At 37.4% G+C, this 27390-nt stretch overlaps 4 protein-coding genes across 5 annotated transcripts; 2 read left to right on the top strand and 2 right to left on the bottom strand.

Annotated features, from left to right (window-relative positions):
• Window positions 1–5370: 5370 nt before the first annotated feature.
• Window positions 5371–14299, top strand: LOC128199537 (uncharacterized). Its single transcript, XM_052889544.1, has 2 exons — window positions 5371–12503; window positions 13267–14299. The coding sequence occupies exons 1-2, from the start codon at window positions 12072–12074 to the stop codon at window positions 14083–14085; spliced, it is 1251 nt and encodes a 416-aa protein (XP_052745504.1). The 5' UTR covers window positions 5371–12071; the 3' UTR covers window positions 14086–14299.
• Window positions 12518–18505, bottom strand: LOC128199535 (uncharacterized). 2 transcript variants are annotated; one of them, XM_052889539.1, is made up of 4 exons: window positions 18374–18505; window positions 14288–14731; window positions 14094–14197; window positions 12518–13233 (listed from the first exon to the last, which is right to left on the bottom strand). In XM_052889539.1, exons 1-4 carry the CDS (start codon window positions 18429–18431, stop codon window positions 12616–12618), a joined length of 1224 nt encoding a protein of 407 aa, XP_052745499.1. In that variant the 5' UTR covers window positions 18432–18505; the 3' UTR covers window positions 12518–12615. The 2 variants fall into 2 exon arrangements, with proteins under 2 accessions (XP_052745499.1, XP_052745498.1); XM_052889538.1 differs by having other exon boundaries at window positions 14094–14731.
• Window positions 18506–18580: 75 nt separating this feature from the next.
• On the top strand, window positions 18581–20808 carry LOC128199536 (uncharacterized). The gene is made up of 2 exons (XM_052889543.1): window positions 18581–19012; window positions 19776–20808. Exons 1-2 carry the CDS (start codon window positions 18581–18583, stop codon window positions 20592–20594), a joined length of 1251 nt encoding a protein of 416 aa, XP_052745503.1. The 3' UTR covers window positions 20595–20808.
• On the bottom strand, window positions 19027–22187 carry LOC128199543 (leukocyte receptor cluster member 8 homolog). Its single transcript, XM_052889552.1, has 3 exons — window positions 20797–22187; window positions 20603–20706; window positions 19027–19742 (listed from the first exon to the last, which is right to left on the bottom strand). Exons 1-3 carry the CDS (start codon window positions 21026–21028, stop codon window positions 19125–19127), a joined length of 954 nt encoding a protein of 317 aa, XP_052745512.1. The 5' UTR covers window positions 21029–22187; the 3' UTR covers window positions 19027–19124.
• Between the last annotated feature and the right edge of the window lie 5203 nt (window positions 22188–27390).

Genomic DNA, 27390 nt, shown 5'->3' with positions numbered 1-27390 from the left:
TAAATGGAAATACAAAGTTGGCAAATGTAATTAAAATGCCGAAGCGGGCAGCGCTATTGCATGTTTAAGTACCGCGCGGCTGTAGGTATTTATTTCAAAAATACGGCCGAGTTACAATACTGCTTGTATATATTTTTACAGTAGCAATGTGTTTGTTAGTGTGTGTAAAAATTACGCGTGTGTGTATTGCGAGTCAAATTTATAGTTGTGTGTAGTGTGTGGACACAGAATATACTTAATGGTGTTAAAAGTTTTCGATGTGTGAGTTTACCTTGTCCCCCTCAAAAAATAGGACTGTTTTGCATTCCAACAAAACAGGTATTATGTGTTGAATAAAACACACAGCGTTAGATGAAGAAAGCTGATGTAAATTTGCCTTAATTTAGGTTGTCTATGGTTAAAAACTTACCGAATTGTCTGCAATTGTATACCTTTCTCTTTCTTTCACCAGCAGGCATCCTCTTCTAACATATAAGGATGCTTGAAACCTTTGGTGTCAATGTCATAGTCTTTAAATCTCCAGCAAGAGGATTGCTGCAACGCTGTGTGTTTTATTCAACACATAATACCTGTTTTGTTGGAATGCAAAACAGTCCTATTATGTGTTTTCTAAAACACACAGCGTTAGATGAAGACCTGTTTGTTATCTGCTGGTGATAAATATCAAATGCTATGATGAAAAATAAAAAATTAAATAATTAGTTTCTTATTATTACATATTATAAACCAAAACTAAATTCAAACAAAAACAAAATATCAAAACATAATTAACTATATGTATGTATAAATCATTCTAACTATTATAAGAAAAAAACATGAGTAATAAATTAACTTTAGAATCGTTAAGTTTGCTTACAGGCTTACAGTAAAATTTCTAGAAAGTTGTAATACTCCTCCAGTTTCCCCTATTCTAGAGGCTATTGCCAAGCAAATACTACCTGGTGGAGCATCAATATTAGCTTATTTAAAAAATGCTTCTTAACCATCATTGTTATGGAAACAGGTATCAATTTCTATGTTAGAGAGATAAATAGACTTGTGACAGTTGTATGTCTCATCTATGTCCAGAATTCAGATCTTCTAGTAATGTGCAGGGCAGACCCGTCGGTCTGGATGTCTCCGCAACATCTAGTCTATCTAAATTAGTCCTTGAACCAAACCTTGGCCGGAGAATAATCCCTTCCTTAGAAAGACTGAGTTTCTCCAGACTGTTGTCCATTGAAGTGATCATGGATTCTATGACTTGAGGCTAGCAAGAGTATTGACATTGTCCACCAAGCTATTTCAGATGGAGAGTCAGAGTTATTTGAAACCTTTAAACACTCAAATAGTGTTTTATCACTGGCCGAGTAAGTGAAATGGTTTTTAGAACTTGATGAATAAGAAAAAATAAAAAAGAAAATAATAATGATATTAAAAATGTTTAGAGATACCTGCCTCTGAAACTGTACAGTAAGTTGAAATAGCTGATGATATAAGAATGGTTCTATAAGCTAAAAGCTCTTCTAAAAACAATTTTTGCTAGAAATCTAGCCACTTGCTGGCCTTCAGGTGCTATTGGGTTAATCTTATTGGTCTCACACCAAGTTAACCATCTCTTAATTGCAGCATTATATTTTGTTAGTAGATGTCTGCCAATAACTTTTTAACAAGTTTTGTTCTTACAGGAACCAGTGAGCACCTTGGTTGGGGCCCACCCCGCAACTTTCAAGGCCAGAACACTGAAATTGTCCACTTTTGCGGGGCAATTGCCTGTGGTCCAATCAATTAAAACCTTCCGCAGGTTCTTTACTGGAAGAGGCTCTGATAGAGTCCTCGTTCGCAGCTCTGGCAACTGGTGCTTTTAGAATGTATGTTCCCTTTGAATTAATCAAGGGAGCTATAACTCTTGGTATTAAGCTGGGTGGGGGAATGCCCAGCCCAGCTGATAGTCCCATAGTCAGCTGTAAATGTCAAAGAAAATTGCAGAACAATCTTTGCAATCTAAAGTAACTAGTGGCGTGCACAAGGTCTTTAACTAGGGTACGCAATGTACTTACAAAAAGTACCATCCTCATTATCACAGACCTCTGGGTAGGCATAGCATTATTGCATCTATGAAGTGCACACCACTAAAGGTGACTTATCCTAGATACGACAGCTGTTGACTGCTCTTGACGTGAGCAAGTTTATGTCTGGGACACCCCATACTTGAAATATTACCTCCGAGGCTTGGGGCAGAAGATTCCACTCCGGTACTTTGCGATACCTTTGCGATACATTGCGATAGGCTATCTGCAATTCTGTTACTCTCCGAGAGATTGGTTGCCGTGAGTGTTGGCTGCAACTGCTTTGCAAGTTTTAGGACTGTAGTTGTGAGTCCTAGCAATGCAGGAGAATGTGTGCCACCCTCTTTCCCGAGGAATCCCCCAAGGGTCTGATTGTCGGATTGTTGAATTAATATGTGTGCACCTTGTAGAGTCAACCCCTGACTGTTTAAGGCTGTGAACACAACATACATCTCCCTTCTCTTTGACTGCCGTGGACCCCACTTTTCTGATAGGTAAGTTCCATTCATGTGGGCTCGAGAGCTTGCTGCATCTGTCATTATAGAAGTAAAAATGAGTCACACTGTGTGTGACTATTGATGTTGAACTGTTTACAACAGTTTCTAACCATAAATTTAGATCCTGTTGGACAAGTAGTGGTAGACCTTTTCTTGCTCTTGGCCCATCTTGCTTGACCACTCTTAGAAACAGCTGGGTCCTGCAACACCGCAGAGGACCCTCTAAGCTGTGTAATTTGCAAAGTTTAACAAATCTAATAAAGTTAGAGCTTCTCGAAGACAACTGTCTCTATCTCTGACCCTCTCGGTTATGATGTGTTTATTTTTTATTGTCTTCTTTGAGTTTTGTTAAAATAGGTATGGTATGGAAATACTAGATCAAGATATTCTACTTCTTGAGAAGATTCCAGAGTAGACTTGTAATAATTTATCTGCCAACCTAAGATTCTCACTATTCTCAGTGTTTCCGCAACCTGAGAAAACTAATATTGTATGATCCTGATTGACTAGGAAAAAATCATCTAAATATACAATTATCTGGAAACCCTCTGCATATAGGATCTCTGCAATCCAATTAATAACTATAGAGAACCTCCTTTGAGATTGATGTCAGGAAAAATGGTAGAACTGTCAATTGTAGAACTTCATTGTTCTAAAATTATCATTATTTTGCCCTATCATTGGTAAATGCTAAAATAAGCTAATGATAATAAGCCTCATGAATCTTGTCTTTCATTAAACAATCATCTGTCTATAAAAAATTCCCATCATCTGTCTGTGAAATTAATAGGAAATGTTTCACTGAGACATATGAACTCAGACCTGTGAGGTCAAGAATTGGGAGTAATCCTCTTTCTGTTTTTTATCAAGACTATGCAACGTAGGCATCCTGGATTGAGTAACTTCTTTATTCTTATGTGTAATTTTCCAATTTCTCTAATATTTTCTGTTATTTTAAATTGTACATCACATTTGTCATCTCTGTTGCACCAGTTATTAAGCTCATAACTAAACTGTTAGCGCCCTGCTGTTTTCACTGGTGAGCATGGTCTCCTAAGCAATCATTAAAAAGACTCTTCTCTGTAATATAAGGTAGAGCGCTAAGCCACCTCTGTGATCCACCTATGGATGCAAAGCCTCCCTGTCAAATTTCTGACTTGGTAGAACTCTAAATGCCCACTCACCATAATCATATAATATGGTAAGTAACCATACTATATGATTACACACAATTTACATTGTAGTCTCAGAATTGAACAACCCAACATATAAAATAAATATCATTTATTTCAGTTTATAAAATTAAATAAATACATGTGAGTTTGTACCTACCTTCTTTTAGAAATACTAAACCTCTTTACAAATATTCAATTAGCAGTTGAATTAGTTGATGTTCAGTCAAGCAAATCCTGCAACCCTGACTTCAATAGCTATATTTTAGTGTTAGATAGTCCAGCTGTTAAATTCTCAATTGAAGCTACTTAAATAATCTTTATTTTACATTGACACAGCTGTTCGTTCAGCTTACGGTCTACAAACCCAGGACTAGCAATACCAGATTGTAAAAAAAAAAAAAAAAATCGAATACCCCATTCTGAGCCTGACTGTCAAAATTTTAAGGTTTAAAAAGCAAACACGCGACGCGACAGGCTGCTGTACAGCGCGCTAGTTCGGTATGCGTACGGTACGTGGTACGTTAATAATCCTTCCGCAGGTTATTGTAAACGCCCCTAATCCACTGATGGGATAGTGTATTTCTCATAACACTCTGTACCGTGCGCAAGCAATGAAAAATATTTTTTTTTTTTTTTTTTTTTTAATTAGAGGTTGGATTATTTAAGAAATTAGATGTAGAAGGTCTCATCACTTCAGGAATAGAATACCATTCGACAGTAGCGTCGGCAATGTAGTTTATAGATTCAAGTAAATATACTTTCAGCACCAACTCTCGGATCCGAGTAAGTCTGATACGATTTGATTTTGTACTTACATTGTAAGTGGAGGTGATATTCCTGGAGGCTGAAGAATCTGCTCTCCTCAGCCTCAATGTCGACTCTCGTACGAAGCGTTCACCTTCGAACCTGATTCACCTGAGTGCACAATGCACATGCACACTGCACCTCACAGAACACTATAATACTCCTAAAGGAGCTGCACCTCCTCTTAAGCATCCATTTAAGGATATTACACTGTGTGTTAACAATTTTAAATCTATATTTAATATTTCAACACTTTTTTTAACTTGGAAAATTTTTGCGACGTTTTACCGGCAAAATTTTACAAACGCTATGACATTGACACCAAAGGTTTCAAGCATCCTTATATGTTAGAAGAGGATGCCTGCTGGTGAAAGAAAGAGAAAGGTATACAATTGCAGACAATTCGGTAAGTTTTTAACCATAGACAACCTAAATTAAGGCAAATTTACATCAGCTTTCTTCATCTAACGCTGTGTGTTTTAGAAAACACATAATGACAGACTTTTTTGTTGGTGAATTTGGGTGCGAACCATGTCCAGTTATTAATGGCCTAAGGGTGGCTTGCGCGACCGTTCGCGCCGCGAGTTTATAGCGCGTTTATAATACACATTTTTGCACATCTTTTAGGTCTGTGCATAGAGTAATTAAGTGTAATTCGTCTGAGGGTCTTTCTTTACCATAGAGTCTAGAGTTGGAATATATATTCTTTGATCTAGTGTGATGGGATGGTCTATGTCTAAATTGTCTATGATTTATGAAATTGATTTTTTTCTTTTCAACTTTTGCATTTTGCCACGTCTGACGTCTGTGGTTTCTTTTCTCTTTTCTGCTTCAATTCAAGTTCATGCTTGCCATTGCCATGCCAGTTGCCGTGCGCCGTTAAATTGTTTTGTGAATTTCTGGATTGTATTTTCAGTGACTTAAAATATTTTTTGTGGATTTATATGGATTTGCAAGCATAACTAAAATAATGATTTCGGATAAGTTCTATAAAATAGCAAGATGTAAGCAAGGGTTCGAAATTCGAATTGGTATAGGTTGACTTACTTGTGAGTTCATGATACGGAAGTTACAAGTTAGTTTAAAATACAAGCGTCGTGGCCGAGAGCTCTTTTTGGAGAACTTTTCAAATGACTGAGCTGCATCTGGCAAGGACAACAAATGAGTACCATTTACAGTGGCTGGCAGGCACTTAAGTCCTGAGCATTAAAATGCTTTGGGCTAGTTGCATTAGTATTTAGTTTATGGTAGTCGGGACGGCGTCAATTTGGGAATTTATAATTTCAAAAGAGACATTTTACTATTTTCGATACTTCATGTTATAAAGTGTTGTTAGTTGGTCTATTCACTATTGAAATGGTAAAAATCTTCAAAAGTTCTTTGTCAGTGTGCACTATTTCTTGAATACTTGCTGTTTTTGGTATTTTTGTCTGCTATTTTTCACATCTTCAGAATTTGGTTCTTGAGGTTGTATTACTCTTAGGCTAGTTGAAATAATTAAACAGGTTGTAACACAAGCTTTGTCTAATGTCTAAACTCTAGTTTTCATGCTTGTATTTTCATAAAAAAAATATGTAAAAATCAGGAATATCAGGACCTTCGCAACATTATCTCAGAAGTATGTTTCCTGATTTCTACATCTACAACATAGGTTTATCTGAGTTGAGTTATTAGGCATCTTCTAGACTAGCACATTCCAAGATGTAAACAAACTAGAAATAATTTATAAATAGTATGAGACAAAGTTTATATGCTATTAAAAGCTTTGTGTAATCCATTTTTGTGGTAGTTTCTGAAAAAAATAGTACCTAAACCCCATGGATGTTTCCTGATGTCTACAACATTGGTAAATGGGTATCTTTGAGTCGAGTTTATAGGCATCTTCTAAATAAAATCAAATATTAAATCATCATTTTGCAGAAAACATGTGGTTTAAAACAAAAGATTTTGACAAACAAATATAGATTTAAGCACAATGCTTTCGCCTTCAAGGGCATGCAAATTTTACAAAATATTTCATTTTACAAAAATATTACTAAGGCAAGCAAATTGAAATTACTGTATAATTACAAAATCATATTATAATAATTAAAATTTAACATTTGAGCATCATTGTAGTTGTAGTCCAAGTAACCAAGCTTTTATAGGTATTTCTCAAAATAAGTATCAAGTATGTAACAAAAAAGTCATCACGAAATATTGTTACAAAATTGTCCTAACTGTGACTAAAAAGTAAACATTAAGCTTGCTATGCATTATGGGATATTAGCTTAAGGTAATTATCGTTCATAAGAATTACATTTAGATCCTTACCTTAACAGCTCATAGCTAAACTGAAGCAGATGCCTGTCTTCATCAGGGGTTAAGCTGATGTAACTCTTCCCCCCTTAAGCTTAAAGCACGATGAAGAAGAAGGATGCTGCTGTTGTAGAGGTTCTTGCAACTGCAGCTGCTGATGGTTGTCTGTTGTGGCTGGTAGTCCTCGGTGAGGACGAAAGTACCACCTTAAGATGAAGGCTACGACAAAAAGGGTCACAATGATATACAAACAAAGAGTAGCCCAGCTGGGTGTTATATTTATTGTTGGTATTTCTTCATTTGCTGATTGGTATGCATCTTCCTTTTCATTTCCCTCCAACTAGTCAGGGAAAGACTGTATTAGGAGTGGGTATGACAATAGACCAACGGGGTGGGGATCAAATCACCACCCCTCATTGTTGAGTCTGGTTGAGCTATTGAGGCTATTAATAGTTCATTTAGCTATACTACCGCCTTTCTAGATGAATACTGTTTATCAAAAAATAAATTAGAAATGAAGGTAGAAAACGCATGTCATGGATGTCTTTCAGATGTAATATTATTGGTGGGTTAATTTCCATTGCAGAGCTTGTTTGTGGCAATGGGATGCTTTCCTTGATCATTTTTAAAGAGTGAGTGAGTTAAAGTTAAATGAGTTTGTAGACTCCTGCCAGCTATTTCTACGATGCATTGATTGTTAATCGTAATAAGGACTATGTCATGGTTCCTTTGATACTGAACATCATTCCCGCAGATTGTCTTAATTACTTCTTCCTTAATCATTATTTTAATTTATTTAAGAATTCAATTAATGTGTCACTGTGTTGGCATTACCTTCAAAGTGATCAGAAGGTAGCACATACAATGTTATTTTTCGCTTTTTAGTCTACTTTCTGGTTTTGTAGTTGGGTCAATTTTTTTTATGAAATTTTTTTATTCACACATGTTCCTTGAACATTTTGAATCTCTATTTTACGTAAGTTGTAAGTAGTAAAGGGTATCTTCCTTCTTTGATCTTTCCCAAAATTAAAATTGTGAAGTATGAGAAACTTAAGATGTTATTTAAATATTAATTAAGAAATAATAAAGTTATTATAAATAGTAATCAGAATTTAACTGGTTCTTCAAAAGTATTAAAACTGTCATACAGATAAGTTAACACTATGTACAGGTAGTGTGTAGTGGTGTATATTGAAAGAATATTTTTGATGAGTACGGCAACTTCACCATGCCCATCAGGTCTGAGACAAAAATAACCTGGTATTTTGAACAATCTCTCTTTTCTAAGCCAAGTCTCTTGGAGACAGGAGAAAGGAATCATGTTTTTTTAAAAAATGTATTCATGTTTCTTAGTGTTGAGGCTCTGGCGTTTCCACTGAATCTCTCTGGCTTTGATATCCATTACAAATATTTTGAATTTGATGTAAAGCATTAATTACTGTGGCAACATCGAACGGTGAAACGAAATTGTTAGATTGTGACAATAACTGAATAACAACTTTAATAATGTCAGAAATTTTCATATTATTTTCAATTGTATTATTATTACTAATAATTTGATTTAGGTATCAGCTCATCAGATCAACTTTGAGCTATATTTATTTTTCACTGCTTTATAAATAATCTATCACGTGCATAAAAAAGTACTTTTTCAATATAGTACGATACTTAAAAAATAATATCAGTAAGTTGAAAATTTAGTATACAGCTTCCACTCATTGAGCTCTGCGGGGTTTGGCTCCCGCTGATTTTGCTGCCTCTCTAAATGTTTTTAGTTTGTTGATCATTTCTTTCAAAGTCTTTTCCCATCTTTGAAGATGTTTTCAGCTTTGTGAAAATTGTTTTTCTATATGATTGTTAGTTTGCTTCCTTACTATTTACAGAATAATTATGGTCCTTTTGTGATTTATTAAAAATACGTTGAATTATTGCGATAGAGTTCGGGTCAGCGGCGTCAAAGAAGCAATGTTATTTTTCGCTTTTTAGTTTACTTTCAGATTTTGAAGTCAGTTAAATTTTTTTATGAAATTTTTTTATAGAACACATGTTCCTTGAACATATTGAATCTCTATTTTCCGTAAGTTTATATCCATATCCGTGGTTTTGATATCCATTACAAATATTTTGAATGTAAAGCAGCATTGACTGGCATTGTGGAACTGTGAAACAAAATTGTTAGATTGTGACAATAACTGAATTTTAAATTATTTTCAATTGTATTATTATTACTAATAATTTGATTTAGGTATCAGCTTATCAGATCAACTTTGAGCTATATTTATTTTTCACTGCTTTATAAATGATCTATCACGTGCATAAAAAAGTACTTCAATAATATAGTACGATACTTAAAAAATAATATCAGTAAATTGAAAATTTAGTATACAGCTTCCACTCATTGAGCTCTGCGGGTTTTGGCTCCCGCTGATTTTTGCTGCCTCTCTTATTGTTTTTAGTTTGTTGGTCATTTCTTGGATCTTCGACTTTAACGTCGTGTTTTCTTTCAGCTCACAGGGCTAAGGTCAGCTCAGCTAAACTTAGCTCTACTATGCAAGAAGTAGTAGGGTGTAGGGAAGTTCAAAACAATGAGATACCAAACTATGGTCTAAGTCTGATAGAATCTTAGAATTAAATTATACGAGTCATTATATGATAATTATTTCTGCATGGGCAAAGTGACCTTTTCCAATTTTTGAAGGTGTTTTCAGCTTCGTGAAAATTGTTTTTCTATATGATTGTTAGTTTGCTTCCTTACTATTTACAGAATAATTATGGTCGTTTTGTGCTTTACATTTTTGATACTTTGTAGATCGAATCAGAAATGAGGAGATCTGCAGTAGAACCAAAGTCGCCGACATAGCAATTATAACTTATGATTAATTTATTAGAAAGAAAATTACAGCTAAGTTACAATTAGAAAAATTGGCCGGTTACTCCGAAGTGAAGAGTTAAGAGTGACGTAATTAAAAGAATGCAAAAATACGTTGAATTATTGCGATAGAGTTCGGGTCAGCGGCGGTGACGTGCATATGGATTGGCCCCAAACAAAAGACGTGCGATCATGCAGTTTCAGTAAAGTTGCCTCGCATAACATCCCCCGTTTAACAGCGCCTGAACACCTTCGATGTGATGGAAGCTGGGGTTTGATGAGGGTCAACTCTTCTGACTTCAGGAATGGTGTATGTTTTCGTTGGTGCTCCTTAAATAGGTTCTTGAAGACGCCATTATTTCTTGTATATCAGGAACGTAATACAGGATACGCCAATTCCCACGATTATAAGATATCGTGGTATGGTTGTATGGTAGATGCTGCTCTCGGTCGCTTGTAATTTTATGTTTATTGGATGCTTGCCAGAAATTTTAGTGTTGATCTCCTGTAGATGATTAAGATTGATCTTGTTTAACTCGATTGAAGTTGATGCTTGCGACTGCGGTGATACCTCTGAAGTTATGTCCGTTATTTTGAGTACTTTTTTTAGAAAGAGCAACTGTTGTGTTTCTTGCCGGTAAAATATTTACAAATAATCAACTGACGTTTCAAAAGTGCTTGTAGACTAAGCTTACTTGATATATTTTGAATGTGCAGTCATTGGCTATTGTCTCTGGACAAAAGATCTCGGAGGCATTCTGAACACTTTACTTCCTGGTATAAAATTAGGTGGTGGTGCTCGGATAATTTTTTTGCATACGTGTTATATACCCCGTGGTTGTACCGGGCTCGGGCCAGGTCTCCAACCTTGTGAACCTTGGATCGTCATACCTTGCTGACGAAATGGTCCAGGCATGTATATAACCCGGTGTCATTGGAGGGTTAAAAGATTTTACCTGTGGAACATTGTTAAAATTATTAAGGGGAATTCTAAAATTCATACAAAGTGGTGGTAATTGTCTGTCTGTCCAGTCATACTTTTGCGGTCCCCCTACATTGCGTTGTTGAATATAGAAGGTGTTCAATTCCTCTTGTACGAATTGAAGAGCTTTCTCCATCGAATTCGGTCGTATGCAATGAATCCTAGACCCTAGTGTGTATGTTAATCCCCATAGATATGCTTGTAGCGTCACTTTCTAATATAATACCCTTTTAGCCTCGACTGTGGTTGGTATGGTTTCATGCAGACTAAAAAAGGTCATTATTGTACTGAATAAGTTTTGGCATATTTCATAGAATTCTTGGGGGCTATTATTGCCTTGACACTGCAGATAGGTCATTATAAAGCGCGGTCTCTTCTCGTTGATCCGCAAAATTATTAATTAGTGCGTTGTGGATACCTCGCCAGTTATCTGAAACGCCATACGATTTTATAAGCCTAACGGCCGGCTCTGTTACTTTATTAAGGATGCCGTTAAATAATGCTAAATTGGATAACTCATCACCCGGCTCTGATTTAAAATGCGTTAATACTAACTGATCACACAGATTAATAAATCGCATTAAGACATTATTGCCCAAATTTGATGGGCATTCCCTTGACTTTCAAGTGACTTGAAAATAATATCAGTTTCGTTCGACATGTCTATCTTTCTACTTTCGTCTATTGTATTAAACCTATTACTATTCCTATTACGTTGTTACCGTAGATGAAAAATCTTAAAAAAAAAATTAAATGAATCTATGTCCGGATTCTTCTCGGCTACAACTAAAATGTAGATTCTCTGATGACAGAAACAGGTGCCACAGTTTCCTAATTCACTAAGCAATCCTACCGACTGCGCCAAAAATATATTTGTACCGAGAATCTTGAAAAAGACCCCTAATTTGAAGTTTCTACTAAAAAAATAGAAAATTGCAGGTAAGTTACAATTATAGGGTTTGGCCGGTTACTCCGAAGTGAGGAGTTAGAGTGCCGAAATTATAAATATGAAAAATACGATAATAATCAACTATTGTGAGAGAGTTTTAGGTCAGATGCCATGACGTGCAAATCGAATGTTCCCAAATGTACTGTTCTCTCGTTAAGATTGCCTCGCATATCATCGGTAGGATTGCCTCGCATAACACAGTTATGGAATTCAATTGGCCGCGTACTGACTGAGCGAGCAGCTTCGCGAGGCAGCCTCGGACGTTTGCCTCGCAACGTTTGCCGCGCGAGGCAGCCTCATTCTGTAATTTAATACACATGAGACTGCCGCGCGCGGCAAAGCCGAGCCAGACCGAGGCTGAGCAAAAGACTCGAACGCTCAGTAGTTACTCACAAGTCGAACAGAAGCCACGCGCGAGTAGCGCATATTCAGTTTAGATTAAGATTATCATGAGGCCGTGCGTTCGGAAGGCTATCGCCACCACTGCCTTTATACTGATTCATCAACTTGTACAAAAAAAGAAAAGAAAAAAATCTAAACATTTTTGGATAAAAACGTTATACAAAAACAGATTTCAAGCTGGAAACAGAATATTTGAAGAGCTGTGCTTTGATGACGCAGAAAGCAATTTCACTAGAATGAATAAAATTGAATTTGAACATCTGTACTCTCTTATAAACGCCAAAATAAGCAAGAAGGACACAAATTTTCGAGAAGCAATAACCGCAAGGGAAAGATTGTTGGTTACGTTAAGATTTTTGGCCACGGGAGATTCTTATACCAGTTTGCAGTATCTGTTTCGTATATCAAAACAAAGAATATCAGTAATCGTTCATGAAGTTTGTGATGCGTTAATCGATGTGCTAAGGGATTATGTTAAGGTAAAATAAAATAATTTTATTCCATTTTTCGTACATTTTTATTAATTATTACAACATGACAAATAGACAAAAAGACAATTAATATGAAACGCTTAATTAAACAAGTACTTATCTAACAATGAGGATGAGGAGGCGGAGGGGGCATCGGTGAGGTAGGAGGGATCGGTGGGGTAGGAGGCATCGGTGAGGTAGGAGGCATCGGTGAGGTAGGAGGCATCTGTGATTGAGGAGGCATCGGTGATTGAGGAGGCATCGGTGAGGAAGAAAGACAAGACGTATTATTGGAACTGTTTAGCCCACTGTATGATTGAGTATAATAACCAGTGTATGATGGGTATGCTCCCATGTCCGCTTCGAAAATAATTTTATTTATAGCATGCTTTACATGTGCTAAAGTAAAAGCGTCATATTTTCGCAACTCATTTGCGACATATTGCCCATAAACATCGTAGGAGTCATGTTTTTCCGAAGCAGCACTATCACTTGCACACTGTTGTAATAGTGTTAAGGCTTCTGATATAGCATTATCAGTTAAATCATTTGGCTCAGTTCTTTTAGTTCTCTTCTTTGCTCTCGTATATTCATTTCTGGTTTCTTTAACTGTATTTTCATTACCGACTTGATTTTGAGTTTCACTTTGACTGCCACTATTTTGAGTTTCATTTTCACTGCCATCATTTCGAGTTTTACTTTGACTTCCATCATTTTGAATTTCACTGTGACATGCATTCTGTAGGGTGAAAAATCATAATTTTAATTACAGATACCATCATCCGAAGAAGAGTGGCTTACTATAGCAAGAGAATTTGAGACAAAATGGAATTTTCCGCATGCTATTGCAGCAATGGATGGGAAACATGTTATATTACAATCGCCTATAAATAGTGGCAATGATTTCGATTGTTACAAATTGTTTCCCAGTATAGTCCTATTTGCTTTAGTTGACGCCAATTATAAATTCCTGTATGTAGATGTTGGTAGCAAAGGTCGTATATCAGATGGCGGTGTGTTTAAAAATACCAATTTATATAAAAAACTTGAAAGAAGGGAACTTAATATTCCTCCGCCAGAAATCTTACAAATACCTTATGAAACTGCAGTGCCGTATTTTATTTTGGCCGATAAAGCATTTGCATTGGATGAGTACACAATGAAACCTTATGAAGGTACTCCAAATCGAGGTTCAATGGAAAGGATCTTTAATTACCGACTGTCCAGAGCAAGGAGAGTTGTGGAAAATGCTTTTGGCATTTTAAGTTCTGTGTTCAGAGTATTGAGGAAGCCCATACTATTGGAACCAGAAAAAGCTACAAAAGTCGTGTTAACTACTATATACTTATATAACTACTTGCGAAGGGATCAAGAGGCCTCTCAAAGGTTTACTGCCCCGGGATCATTTGATGTCGAAGCTGAAGGAACAATAATACCCGGGCGATGGCGGCAGGATACAGAAATGTCATCAATGCTACCTATTCGAGCTATGCCACGGCGAGGGCCAACAGATTTAAAAGAAATACGTTCACATTTAGGGAGACATTTTATTACAAATGGAGCAATTGCTTGGCAGAATAATTATCAGTAAATACTCACGTCTTCAGGTAAAGTATCTTGAGTATTTCCTGGATGGTTTCTATCGCCCAGGAAGCTGAAAGCTTCATAGGCGTACCAATTTGATTTATATATGTCACCACGACCTGTAATAAATAATAAATTAATTAAATTTGTACGACTGACTATAAATATGTAATGACTGTACGAAAACATAATAATAAACATAAACATACCTGATCCTGTGATACGGCTTTTCTTTTCACGTGACCTTTCCCTCCTATAGGATCCTAGCAAAGACTCCATCTTTTTTTTTAAATCCATTATTGGAATGTTCATTTCACGATTTATGTTATTCCACGCATCTTCTCTTAGTCCTCTGTTGGTATAATTAGGACATTGCGCATCCCAAAGTAGTTTATATTCTCCATATAAATGTATTAATTTGAGACACTGTTCTCTATTCATGATAATATAATTATACTTATGTTCTCTATTCCGTATTCGTCGAACAAGCGAGGCAAAACACGACCGTCTTGAGTGCGCGCGGCAAACGTACTGAGGCGCCTTTGAGCATGGACAAAAACCGACAACGTTTGGCTCGGGTCGCGGCACGCTCGGGCGAGGCAGCGCGTGCGTTTGCCTCGGTCGAGGCGCGTCTTGACCGACCGAGGATTTGCCTCGCGAGGCTGCTCGCTCAGTCAGTACGCGGCTATTCACTACCAGGCTGGCTGTTGTATTTGAGGTACGCGGTATTATTTTCAATTCTTTTTAATATGGAATTAAAATTTGTGATTTTATTTTTTAAATGATTGATATAGCCTTCAGCTACAGAAGTAGACTTCCATTTTCCACTGTTGTCTAAAGTTGTAATGTCACCTCCAGCGTCCACTAATAGCGTAGTTGATGTTCTCCTAAAAAAAATTTCCTGTGAACATGGGTTAGGAAGTTGTAAATACTTTGCGACTGTTTCGTCTAATATACCATATCTAATAATGTCGACTCTGTTGAGTATATTTCCCGGAAATGTAATGAAACAAAAAACAAGAATTCCTGCAAGAGCGTGGAGGTAATTCTATGTATTGTTTGCATATTTTGTAATATTTGCCTGTTATAATAAATGTGCAGTCCAAGTTGGTTTTTGCGTTGTAAATTTTAACTAAAACTGTACCTTCTGAAACTTCTTTATTTTTCAATTTTACAATTCTTGTTTTCGGCAAGCACCCATTATCCCAAAAATAAGTGCAATCTGTAACATTTTATAAAACAAAGTAATATACGAGTAGCTACCAGATACAATCATTTTCATTATATAGTTAAAAAATTTTTTTATACATTTTTAATAGTTTTGCATTATATTTTGTATTACATAAACAAAGTGGAGCTTTATTTTCAACTTTATGTCTGATTATTGTTGAATCGAGAAACTGCACTGGGGAAGGTTTTGTTGATATCGCCCCCATCTTAAATACCATATAATGGCCATAACGTGGGAACAACACCCCGGAGTCCGTTTTGCAAGGATACATAAACAATAATGTTCTAATATGGCATCATTCATGGCACGATCGTTTTATTAATATAATGGTCATTTTTGGGGGTAAGATGGAAAATTATAAAAAAAACACATTGCATCATGATTGATGATGACTTATTATTTATTAACTCGTTATATATCCTGTTTTAAATCAATTCGTAATTTTTACTAGCGGAATTGCCACGAGCTTTTTCACATAATCGTACCCCTTGACACGCTGGACAAAGCCGTTAAAATGTACACCAAATAATTTTCGGTTACAGACATGACGAGATTGTATTTTTCCCGTCAGAAGTCATGAAGCATGATCGTTGGGATATAGTGTAGATTCCTTGTATATTTCAATAAAGTCGACCGTTCAATGACCCGTTTTTAATATGCTCTTCGTAATAGCTTCGAGCTTAAAGAATTTGGTACACGCGTAAATAGTTAGGTTACCTGCACTTATAACTCGTTTCTGTCAGAAGAGACAGCATTTAGAGGCTCGAAATGACTTTGTCTCCCGTTTAAATTCTTGGTTATCACTTAATTCACTAAATCGTTTATTCATATTGACACTTCGTGGTATCCTGTTTATTCATTCATCATTTACCAAACTATGGTCTTTTAACTGTAGAAAGACGGAGAGGGGTCTATTGACCGGTTTTGAAGTTTAGTGGTCTAAAGCAAAACTATTTATTTTTGTGGCTTTCACTTTTTATATGAGGTTTCATGGTGAGGTTGCGGTCGATCGTATTCATATCCCAGGTATTTTAGTGCGTGTCTACTTGATGTCCTGGTGAAACAATTCTAATTTGGTACTCCATTATGATTCCGTGGCTTGTGGTTAACGTCTGTGTTTTCATTCATTCAGTCTGTGAAGCCAAAACACAGGCGTTCGTTGAGTAATCTTTAGGAATTCTAATTCTCAAGAATATTTTTTCATCTAGAGAGAATCTCCTCCCTTTTTTCTATATACTACTTTGAAAGGTTTGCATTCTGCAAAATATTGTTGCTGTTCTTCACATGTGTTTAGAAATAATTTTAAATGCGTCAGTTTTTGTTAGTCTTCTAGCCAGCATATGTTTTCTTTTAACAGTTTAAGAATCTTGAACATTTTACCTTGAAGTGCTGGGTGCTGGAAGAAATAAATCAATTTAAAATATATATAAGTGAAATGAAACACTTATAACATTTGCGCACTATATTTTACTTCCTTAATAATGAATACACAACATATTTTACTTCCTTATTTTACCTTACAGCTTTCTAGCATAGTATCAACTCACTGAATATTAACCTTCTTCTTTTTCTTGATGTCGTGGCTCTGCAGGTCTTCTTGAGGTCCTGTATCACGTTGACCGTTACCGATCTATTGTGATCGCCACTGACTAGATATCCCCTCCAATACTGCTGCCAGGTACAGCAGCAGGTTCACCACTAGTGGTTTTATAGCATACTGGTTCCAGACATATAGTCATGTGATGCACCACCAAATCGATCATCCACATATATAATTTGTAAGTTTGTATCACAAATCAATTGTATATTAATAAAAGACTAAATAAATAAGTTTTTGTTCCAATAAAAGGAGGTACTATGTTTTTATTAAAAAAACTTAGAAAATACGTTCAATGAATTATAATTTTTTCTGTTAAAAAATACCTCGTCTTGGCTAGTCGGCCGAACTATAGCCATTGTGCCATCAATGCAGGGTGCATTGAGTTAACTACCCTATTAATAATAATTTGGAACTTAGCCCACGACACTGCTTCTGTGAGAGTTGGCTGACTGTACTGATGGTGTTGATTTTTTTTTTACCCAAGCAACAGCTTACCTAACAACCAACAGCGCTCTCTAGTGGTAGGTAGGTAGGTAGGTTCACCATTAGTGGTTTTATAGCACACTGGTCCCAGACATAAGAGTCATGTGATGCACCACCAAATCGATCATCCACATATATAATTTGTAAGTTTGCATCACATAAATAAATAAGTTTTTGTTGCAATAAAAGGAGGTACTATGTTTTTATTCAAAAAACTTACAAAATACGTTCAATGAATTATAATTTTTTCTATTAAAAAATGCCTCGTCTTGGCTAGTAGGTCGAACTATAGCCACATGAGTGCTATCAATGCACCCTATTACCCCAGGAAATCCAAATTTTTCCGTAAATCTGTAAATGTTAATAGATTATAGATATAAGTTTATTAATTAGAATATTAATAGACAATAAATTAATAAGTTATTGTTCAAATAAAAGGAGGTACAATGTGTTCCGGCCGTGGCTCTTGATGACGAAGAAATAAAAGACCGGAATAAACGTAGACTCAGCTTTACTTTGATTTTGTGAATTTAAATACAATTTTACAAAGCGATGTTACTTTGAACGCATGGCTTTAGGTTATGAAAAATTTGTTACAATGACATTGACAGATAATTTCTTTTTGAGGTTTTTAAAAATGACACAATGCACAGAGCTATAAAAATCACAGAGTAATGCTTCGACACAATGCTTTTTTTTAATACTTGAACTTACAAAATACATTCAAAGAATGATAATTTTTTCTATATATAAAAGACAACTTAACTATAATGAACAAGAAAATTTTACATATTATTAAAATTAAAACGATGGAATAGTGGGCCTCGTAATTGATGAAAGAGTGTTTGTTTATTATTTTGTCCGCTTCAGCGGATATTGATTTTAGTTTCGATTTAGTTTCAGGGGTGAAAATGTCTAAGTCAAAGTTTTGTAATTTTATACGAGGTTCATTATTGGCCGCGTACTGACTGAGCGAGCAGCTTCGCGAGGCAGCCTCGGACGTTTGCCTCGCAACGTTTGCCGCGCGAGGCAGCCTCATTCTGTAATTTAATACACATGAGACTGCCGCGCGCGGCAAAGCCGAGCCAGACCGAGGCTGAGCAAAAGACTCGAACGCTCAGTAGTTACTCACAAGTCGAACAGAAGCCACGCGCGAGTAGCGCATATTCAGTTTAGATTAAGATTATCATGAGGCCGTGCGTTCGGAAGGCTATCGCCACCACTGCCTTTATACTGATTCATCAACTTGTACAAAAAAAGAAAAGAAAAAAATCTAAACATTTTTGGATAAAAACGTTATACAAAAACAGATTTCAAGCTGGAAACAGAATATTTGAAGAGCTGTGCTTTGATGACGCAGAAAGCAATTTCACTAGAATGAATAAAATTGAATTTGAACATCTGTACTCTCTTATAAACGCCAAAATAAGCAAGAAGGACACAAATTTTCGAGAAGCAATAACCGCAAGGGAAAGATTGTTGGTTACGTTAAGATTTTTGGCCACGGGAGATTCTTATACCAGTTTGCAGTATCTGTTTCGTATATCAAAACAAAGAATATCAGTAATCGTTCATGAAGTTTGTGATGCGTTAATCGATGTGCTAAGGGATTATGTTAAGGTAAAATAAAATAATTTTATTCCATTTTTCGTACATTTTTATTAATTATTACAACATGACAAATAGACAAAAAGACAATTAATATGAAACGCTTAATTAAACAAGTACTTATCTAACAATGAGGATGAGGAGGCGGAGGGGGCATCGGTGAGGTAGGAGGGATCGGTGGGGTAGGAGGCATCGGTGAGGTAGGAGGCATCGGTGAGGTAGGAGGCATCTGTGATTGAGGAGGCATCGGTGATTGAGGAGGCATCGGTGAGGAAGAAAGACAAGACGTATTATTGGAACTGTTTAGCCCACTGTATGATTGAGTATAATAACCAGTGTATGATGGGTATGCTCCCATGTCCGCTTCGAAAATAATTTTATTTATAGCATGCTTTACATGTGCTAAAGTAAAAGCGTCATATTTTCGCAACTCATTTGCGACATATTGCCCATAAACATCGTAGGAGTCATGTTTTTCCGAAGCAGCACTATCACTTGCACACTGTTGTAATAGTGTTAAGGCTTCTGATATAGCATTATCAGTTAAATCATTTGGCTCAGTTCTTTTAGTTCTCTTCTTTGCTCTCGTATATTCATTTCTGGTTTCTTTAACTGTATTTTCATTACCGACTTGATTTTGAGTTTCACTTTGACTGCCACTATTTTGAGTTTCATTTTCACTGCCATCATTTCGAGTTTTACTTTGACTTCCATCATTTTGAATTTCACTGTGACATGCATTCTGTAGGGTGAAAAATCATAATTTTAATTACAGATACCATCATCCGAAGAAGAGTGGCTTACTATAGCAAGAGAATTTGAGACAAAATGGAATTTTCCGCATGCTATTGCAGCAATGGATGGGAAACATGTTATATTACAATCGCCTATAAATAGTGGCAATGATTTCGATTGTTACAAATTGTTTCCCAGTATAGTCCTATTTGCTTTAGTTGACGCCAATTATAAATTCCTGTATGTAGATGTTGGTAGCAAAGGTCGTATATCAGATGGCGGTGTGTTTAAAAATACCAATTTATATAAAAAACTTGAAAGAAGGGAACTTAATATTCCTCCGCCAGAAATCTTACAAATACCTTATGAAACTGCAGTGCCGTATTTTATTTTGGCCGATAAAGCATTTGCATTGGATGAGTACACAATGAAACCTTATGAAGGTACTCCAAATCGAGGTTCAATGGAAAGGATCTTTAATTACCGACTGTCCAGAGCAAGGAGAGTTGTGGAAAATGCTTTTGGCATTTTAAGTTCTGTGTTCAGAGTATTGAGGAAGCCCATACTATTGGAACCAGAAAAAGCTACAAAAGTCGTGTTAACTACTATATACTTATATAACTACTTGCGAAGGGATCAAGAGGCCTCTCAAAGGTTTACTGCCCCGGGATCATTTGATGTCGAAGCTGAAGGAACAATAATACCCGGGCGATGGCGGCAGGATACAGAAATGTCATCAATGCTACCTATTCGAGCTATGCCACGGCGAGGGCCAACAGATTTAAAAGAAATACGTTCACATTTAGGGAGACATTTTATTACAAATGGAGCAATTGCTTGGCAGAATAATTATCAGTAAATACTCACGTCTTCAGGTAAAGTATCTTGAGTATTTCCTGGATGGTTTCTATCGCCCAGGAAGCTGAAAGCTTCATAGGCGTACCAATTTGATTTATATATGTCACCACGACCTGTAATAAATAATAAATTAATTAAATTTGTACGACTGACTATAAATATGTAATGACTGTACGAAAACATAATAATAAACATAAACATACCTGATCCTGTGATACGGCTTTTCTTTTCACGTGACCTTTCCCTCCTATAGGATCCTAGCAAAGACTCCATCTTTTTTTTTAAATCCATTATTGGAATGTTCATTTCACGATTTATGTTATTCCACGCATCTTCTCTTAGTCCTCTGTTGGTATAATTAGGACATTGCGCATCCCAAAGTAGTTTATATTCTCCATATAAATGTATTAATTTGAGACACTGTTCTCTATTCATGATAATATAATTATACTTATGTTCTCTATTCCGTATTCGTCGAACAAGCGAGGCAAAACACGACCGTCTTGAGTGCGCGCGGCAAACGTACTGAGGCGCCTTTGAGCATGGACAAAAACCGACAACGTTTGGCTCGGGTCGCGGCACGCTCGGGCGAGGCAGCGCGTGCGTTTGCCTCGGCCGAGGCGCGTCTTGACCGACCGAGGATTTGCCTCGCGCGGCTGCCTCGCGAGGCTGCTCGCTCAGTCAGTACGCGGCTATTCAATTGATCCTTAAATTTATTAAGGTTACAACAAGAGTCATTTATAATAATGAAATCACTATGGAAATTAGATACATTAATTCTTATAATATTAAACTTAGGTATTAATCTAGTGCTTTTGCTTATTAGGTAGTTTTACAATTCCTGTACCAATTATATTAAATTCTTTTAGAAATAACTCTGTGTATAATTTATTACTCTCCGATTGTACATAAATCCAATTGTTATTATAAAGTCCAAATGTCTAAATGTCCATATAGGAGGTCGGTTTGACAATGATTGGGTAATGTGCTAACAACACTAGAAATAAGTTCACTTTCATAACTCGGATTTGCACTTGTTGAATAAACTGTCTTGACGTCACAATAAAAATTCCTGGGGGGTTATTACTTTGCACTCTTTCAAAGTTTCGAGGTTACAATATTCGCTTTTATACTTTGTCAATGCGATATACTTACTACTAGGTACAATGAAAATAAACGTATCTGGCTTAAAACTAATATGGGGTGTAGGTAATGCTATATATGATACAAGCTATATTCTTTAGAAGATACTAAAGGTATTCTTAATACAAAAATGATCTTATTATTTAGACTATAACAAATAACATTCGATACATTCATTAATAAATGGATACGACTTAATTCTAAGGCTACGGGTAATTTAAGGCAAGACCATCAATTTATAAAATTATAATTAAAATTATCAACAAGTTCTTGATACAGTTGCGTAGGAGTTAAAATGGACGGGTGTAGAATGTTTTGACTACTAAGCATGATAGCGTTCATTATATCCTCTAAATGAAATGATACAGTTAGGACTGAGGTTTCCAAACTGTGGAGGATAGCGTCAACATTTGATTTTACTAATAAGTTGTTATAATTATTTGTTACATTTTTTTATTTAAATGAAAGTACGTCTAGGCCTTCGTTGCGCCTGGCTTCGTTAATTGTTATTGATCGAATTGAATTTTTGAATTTGGAAAAGATAGAGGCTGTGACTAGGATGTTTTCCTTTACCAATGAGCTTATTTTCTTTTCATTGTTGTTAAGAAATGTATAAACAACGCCTCTGTCTACACATTACTCTGTATTATTTGATAGAACATCCAATATAGTTCTGTGCAACTGCCCTTGACCTCTGTCATTTTGCCTGCGTACTCATAGCGACACACAGTGTCCTCTAAGTTCAATATTTTTTTTTCTTTTGTACTCGTGCTCTCAATATATTGAATATAAGTCTATTTTTTATAAAGTACCAAGTTTCATTATTACCATATTTATTACCAAATTTTGTATGTCGTTATCGTACATAACAGCATCATCTTCATCTAAAGTTCCGAAAATAGTTTTGGATAAACCTATTCCACCAATCCAGGCACTACGTTTATATTTATTATTACCCATAAGATGAGCAATGGAAGAATACATGTATGATATATCATTATACCTGACAGTCAGTGGTTCTAATGCATTATGGCATTCTAACTGGCTTGTTGTTAAGATCTTAACTACAAGCCAGTTAGAATTATGAAAATTACAAGCCAGTCCAATATTCTGTTTTTTTTATCAGAGAGGCATACTTGAGCCACTTACCGGTTTCAGCTTTTTCTGCTGCGGCTCCCTGTCTTGATATTCTGATTACAAGAAACGTGTTGTACCCAAGACAGAGTTAATATTTTTTAAACGAGGCTCGATGTGTGAGATATCGAAAGGAGTGACCACATCTAGATGGCCATTATTAATTTTGAATGCGCCCATAGGATTGAAATACCGGCGCTTGCGTTGATAGGATGAACATATTGTTGTCCTTGGGCCAGTATCATGAGTGCTGACAAAACTAGAATTATCATCGTACACGGTGTGCGAGACGTTTCACGGAGTCTGTGCTCCGTCCGATCTTAATTTACGCTAGTGTAGTGTTTGCCCACCGTCCCAAAGCGACCCTTAGGCCGTTTCAAACCTTACAGAATCGTTTTCTGCGTCAAATCACGGGCGCGCCGTGGTTCTTACGCAATAATGACCTCCATAAAGATCTAGATTTACCGACAATAGCTAAGTACATGAAACAGCTCTCTCAAAACTATTTTGACAGAGCTGCCATCCATCCCAACCAACTAGTAGTTGAGGCCTGCAATTACACTCCCAGCCTAAACGCTAACTGCAAGCAGAGGCGTCCCAAGAACGTCCATTACGATCCAGACGATGACATAACAACCGACAATGCTTCCCACGCAACACAATCACAAGCAACTCAGCGTCTTCGGCGAAGATGAGGTCCCCGATACCTAAAGTCATCCGGACGTGGGTTTTCTAACTCACGATCTTGGGGACGTCCATAGAGAGCCGTTCCGTCCTCTATCTTTCTTTCAGCCTTCGGGTCACATCAGGCGATGCTTCTGCGCTCGCCCAATCCCCCCAGTGACGCCATAGTGGTTCCGCAGGGAGCTATCGGCACCTACTCAGACAGACAGACAGAAAAAAAAGGAAGTCAGTGTTTGTTGCTAATCGGCGCTATACCAGCTGCAATGGAGAAGGCCGGCTACAGCACGAGCAGTGCGCAGAAAGGGCCTTTGGCAAAGCACAGGATCTTGCAGGAATTTCACTCACAAAACACAATTTTGTTTCACAGATTTTTCACTTTTACTTTTACAACACAAAACGATATACGGATACGAAGACTATACCGGGGACTTCCCAGGAAATCCCTTTACGCTGCCACCAAATGTTAGAAGGAACCTGGTTAGACCTTTTTAAAAAAGAAATAATAGATGAATTAATTTTAAACAACCGTCTGGCATGGAATCCGGGATGAGACTGACTGGTCTGGTGAAGGTAGTTCGGTGAGGAAGAGGCTTTGGTGGTGAAAATGTCAGCAGGCAGGTTCCCTAACAATACCCCATTCTTATCTTCCACTTCAAATGATGTAGGGCTAACAAGACGACGAATGCGATATGGTCCATCCCGACGGGGACCGAACTTTGCCGTATACCCTTGAGCGGCAGAGCTAAGTCGGTGGTTCTCTAATAAGACCAGATCACCTACCTGGTATGAAGGCTCTTCACGGCAATGTTTATCAGCTATAGCCTTGCGTCTTTCCTGTTGCCTCTTCACTCGATCAGCTACCTTTGGCAGACGAACAGCATCATTATCAAAATCCTGAATCATTATCTTAATTTCCGGATCTGCGAGCTGGGTGGCTCTAATTTTATCAGGCGACTTGTGAGGCAAGTCGGCACCCAAAGCAAAGGCACTCGCGTCCGTACGGAGAGTAAAAGGCTCGTTATAATCCGGTTGTCTGAGGATCGGGCTAGAAGTAAGTCGTACCTTTAACTGCTCAAAAGCATTCGACTTATCCTCCCCCCAGTGCCAACGTCGTTTTTTCTTTGTAAGATTAGTAAGTGGACGTGCAACCTCAGAGAACTGAGAAATAAACTTCCGAAACCAAGAGCAAGTCTGCAGATAGGTTCTCAACTCTTTAAGGTTTATCGGAGTGTAATGTATTGTAGGTAGTTCTTCCAAAGTTGCAGTCAATCCTGATATTATTTGTTGCAGGTTCTTTCCTCCGGAGCCAGTGATCCTCTTCCTCTCTATGTGCTCGAAGAAATCTTCTCCAAAAGTTTGAATCCTAGGCCCACTAAAACAAGGAGAACAACTCACTTGATTGTATACCCCTGACAATAATCCGGTTTGATTGGCACAAGACATTTTTGCATAGAGCTTCTGAATTGGTGGTCTTAAGTTCACTACATTGCCACCTGTCATGTTTCGGAATGAGCTTCCTATCTCTTCTCTCGTGTACCAATTGCCAGTCTTAGTGATTTGTGCTAAAATGCTCAAATCTTCCTTGTATGTACCAAAAATGCAATGGTACAATATCTGGGATGCAACTTCTTCAGTCATTGATCCTTGCATAGCCCATACTTTCTCTGCACACTTTTTGTACAATAGCCATCCTCCTGATCCTGTAGTGTTGAAAAACTCCAAGAAATCTTCTCTCTCCTCCTTTTTCATTTCTTCCACAATTACTGCGAAGAAATTTAGAGGAAAACACATCCTTGTTGCCTGTCTTGATGTGGTTATCAATAATATCTCTGCCAACAAGCTTATTAGTGTGGACAATTCAAATGACATTTTTACATTCTTAGTAATCTCTATTATGTCATCAATAGCAGGGATGTGAGCCATTGCTCTCTTCACCGCAGCAGAAAACTTGTTCCTGTATACTCCTTCAGTCCTGATCATGCATAGGAATGCAGTCATCGGTCCTAAACTCTGCACAATTGAAGATCTCCTCTCTGGTGGGAAGCTGCTCCCCTCTAGTAGGATGTGATGCGCACCAGTTAAGCCATACTTGGACACCTGAAAAGCAGTGTGTGTTCCGTCTTTCTTTCTTATTGGCATTGTACCGTGACCCAGTCTTAACTCATCCATTCTCAGCTTGAAGGCAGCGAACATGTCTAAATAGGGTCCCATGGTACCGTACCAATTTTCCTCATTGTCCATCTGGAAGTTCTTGTATTCCAGACCATAACCTTTGGTCACTGCAAGCCACATTGCATCAACGTCGGCCCTCTTGATTGAATAATCGTGCCCTAGGAAGTGAACCTTATAATCGGTCAAGCTTGCTTTCGTTTGCATATTAGTGCTTATTCCTTTCACTTTCTGCCTATTGATGTTATGGGCAGTAAATATTATGTTGGTAATTTGGGAGGCCAACAGCACTTCTGATCTCACGGCGGTGCGTTGCGAGCAGCCACGTTGGCGGGACAAGTCGGTGACATGACATACTTATGTGGTCGCGACTCGAGTTTATCAAAGCATTTTGAATGCATTACATACTACAAACACAAGTCTCTCGGCTGTACAGATTTCGACAGCGGCGACGGGTAAAGATTTATAAAGACTTAAGTTCAGGCTCTGTCGCGGAATCTACGCAAAACAACAAGATGGCGGTGGAGCTGGCGTGTGTTAGTACCTGTGGAACGCCGGGCTCATTTGACTCAAGACTCAGGCAAGTGGAATACAGTCTGCATCGCGGGGCAGCTGCAGTTGTATCTGCCGGCAACGCGCGAGTGCGGAAGTCCACTTGCAGGACATGTTACATAGGACTCGGGCAGGGCGAAGACGGACTGAACCGCGCGGCAGCTGTGGTAGGCACCTCGGGCAGCGTGCGATTGCAGTTGTTTGCTTGCTTGAGGTGTAACAAAAGACTCCGGCAGGGCGAAGAAGGACTGCATCGCGGCGCAGCTGTGGTGGTTACCACGGGCAAGTGCACGAGTGCAGTACTCTGTCGAAGGTGTAACAAAGGACTCCGGCAGGGCGAAGAAGGACTGCATCGTAGTGCAGCTGTGGTAGTCACCACGGGCAAGCACGCGAGGGCAGCAGTCTGCTGGTCGGAGGTGTAACCATGGACTACGGCAGGGCGAAGACAGACTGCATCGCAGCGCAGCTGTGGTGGTCACCACGGGCAAGCGCGCGAGGGCAGTTGTCTGCTTGTCGGAGAAGTGATGGTGTAGATAGTATTGCAAATGTATAAAGCGAAAAGAGTCGCTAGTGTAAAAAGCAAAAAGTGTTGCAAATGTGAAAAGAGAAAAGTGTTTCAAATGTAAAAAGCGAAGTGTTTCAAATGTAAAAAGCGAAAAATGATTGAAATGTAAAAAGCGAAAAGTGTTTAAAATGTAAAAAGCGAAAAGTGTTTAAAATGTAAAAGGCGAAAAGTGTTTCAAATGTAAAAAGCGAAAAATGATTGAAATGTAAAAAGCGAAAAGTGTTTTAAATGTAAAAAGCGAAAGAGGTAGTGAAAATAGAAAAAGTGTACCTACTATTGAGCTAATTGAAATTGAATTTAATAAATGTTTTTGTGAATTACAAGACAAGTTAGCTATGTGAAGATATAATGATGTTGTTAAAATGAGACATCCGAAGCATCACATGTGTTAGTGAAACAAGTAGGTAAATAAGGAAGATCCTTACTTTTAAGGTACAGTGTTAGTAATAATTTATTTATTAACTTACTTAATAAGGAATGCTCATTACCTACCTGAGAAATTATGTCAAAAAAGTAAATAGATAAATGAAAGAAAATATAAAGTGTATCG

Source organism: Bicyclus anynana, chromosome 26 (genome assembly GCF_947172395.1).
Source record: "Bicyclus anynana chromosome 26, ilBicAnyn1.1, whole genome shotgun sequence".
In the NCBI taxonomy this organism is placed as follows: domain Eukaryota; kingdom Metazoa; phylum Arthropoda; class Insecta; order Lepidoptera; family Nymphalidae; genus Bicyclus; species Bicyclus anynana.
Note: the sequence above shows the minus strand (reverse complement) of the source record. Positions and strands in the feature narration are given on the sequence as shown.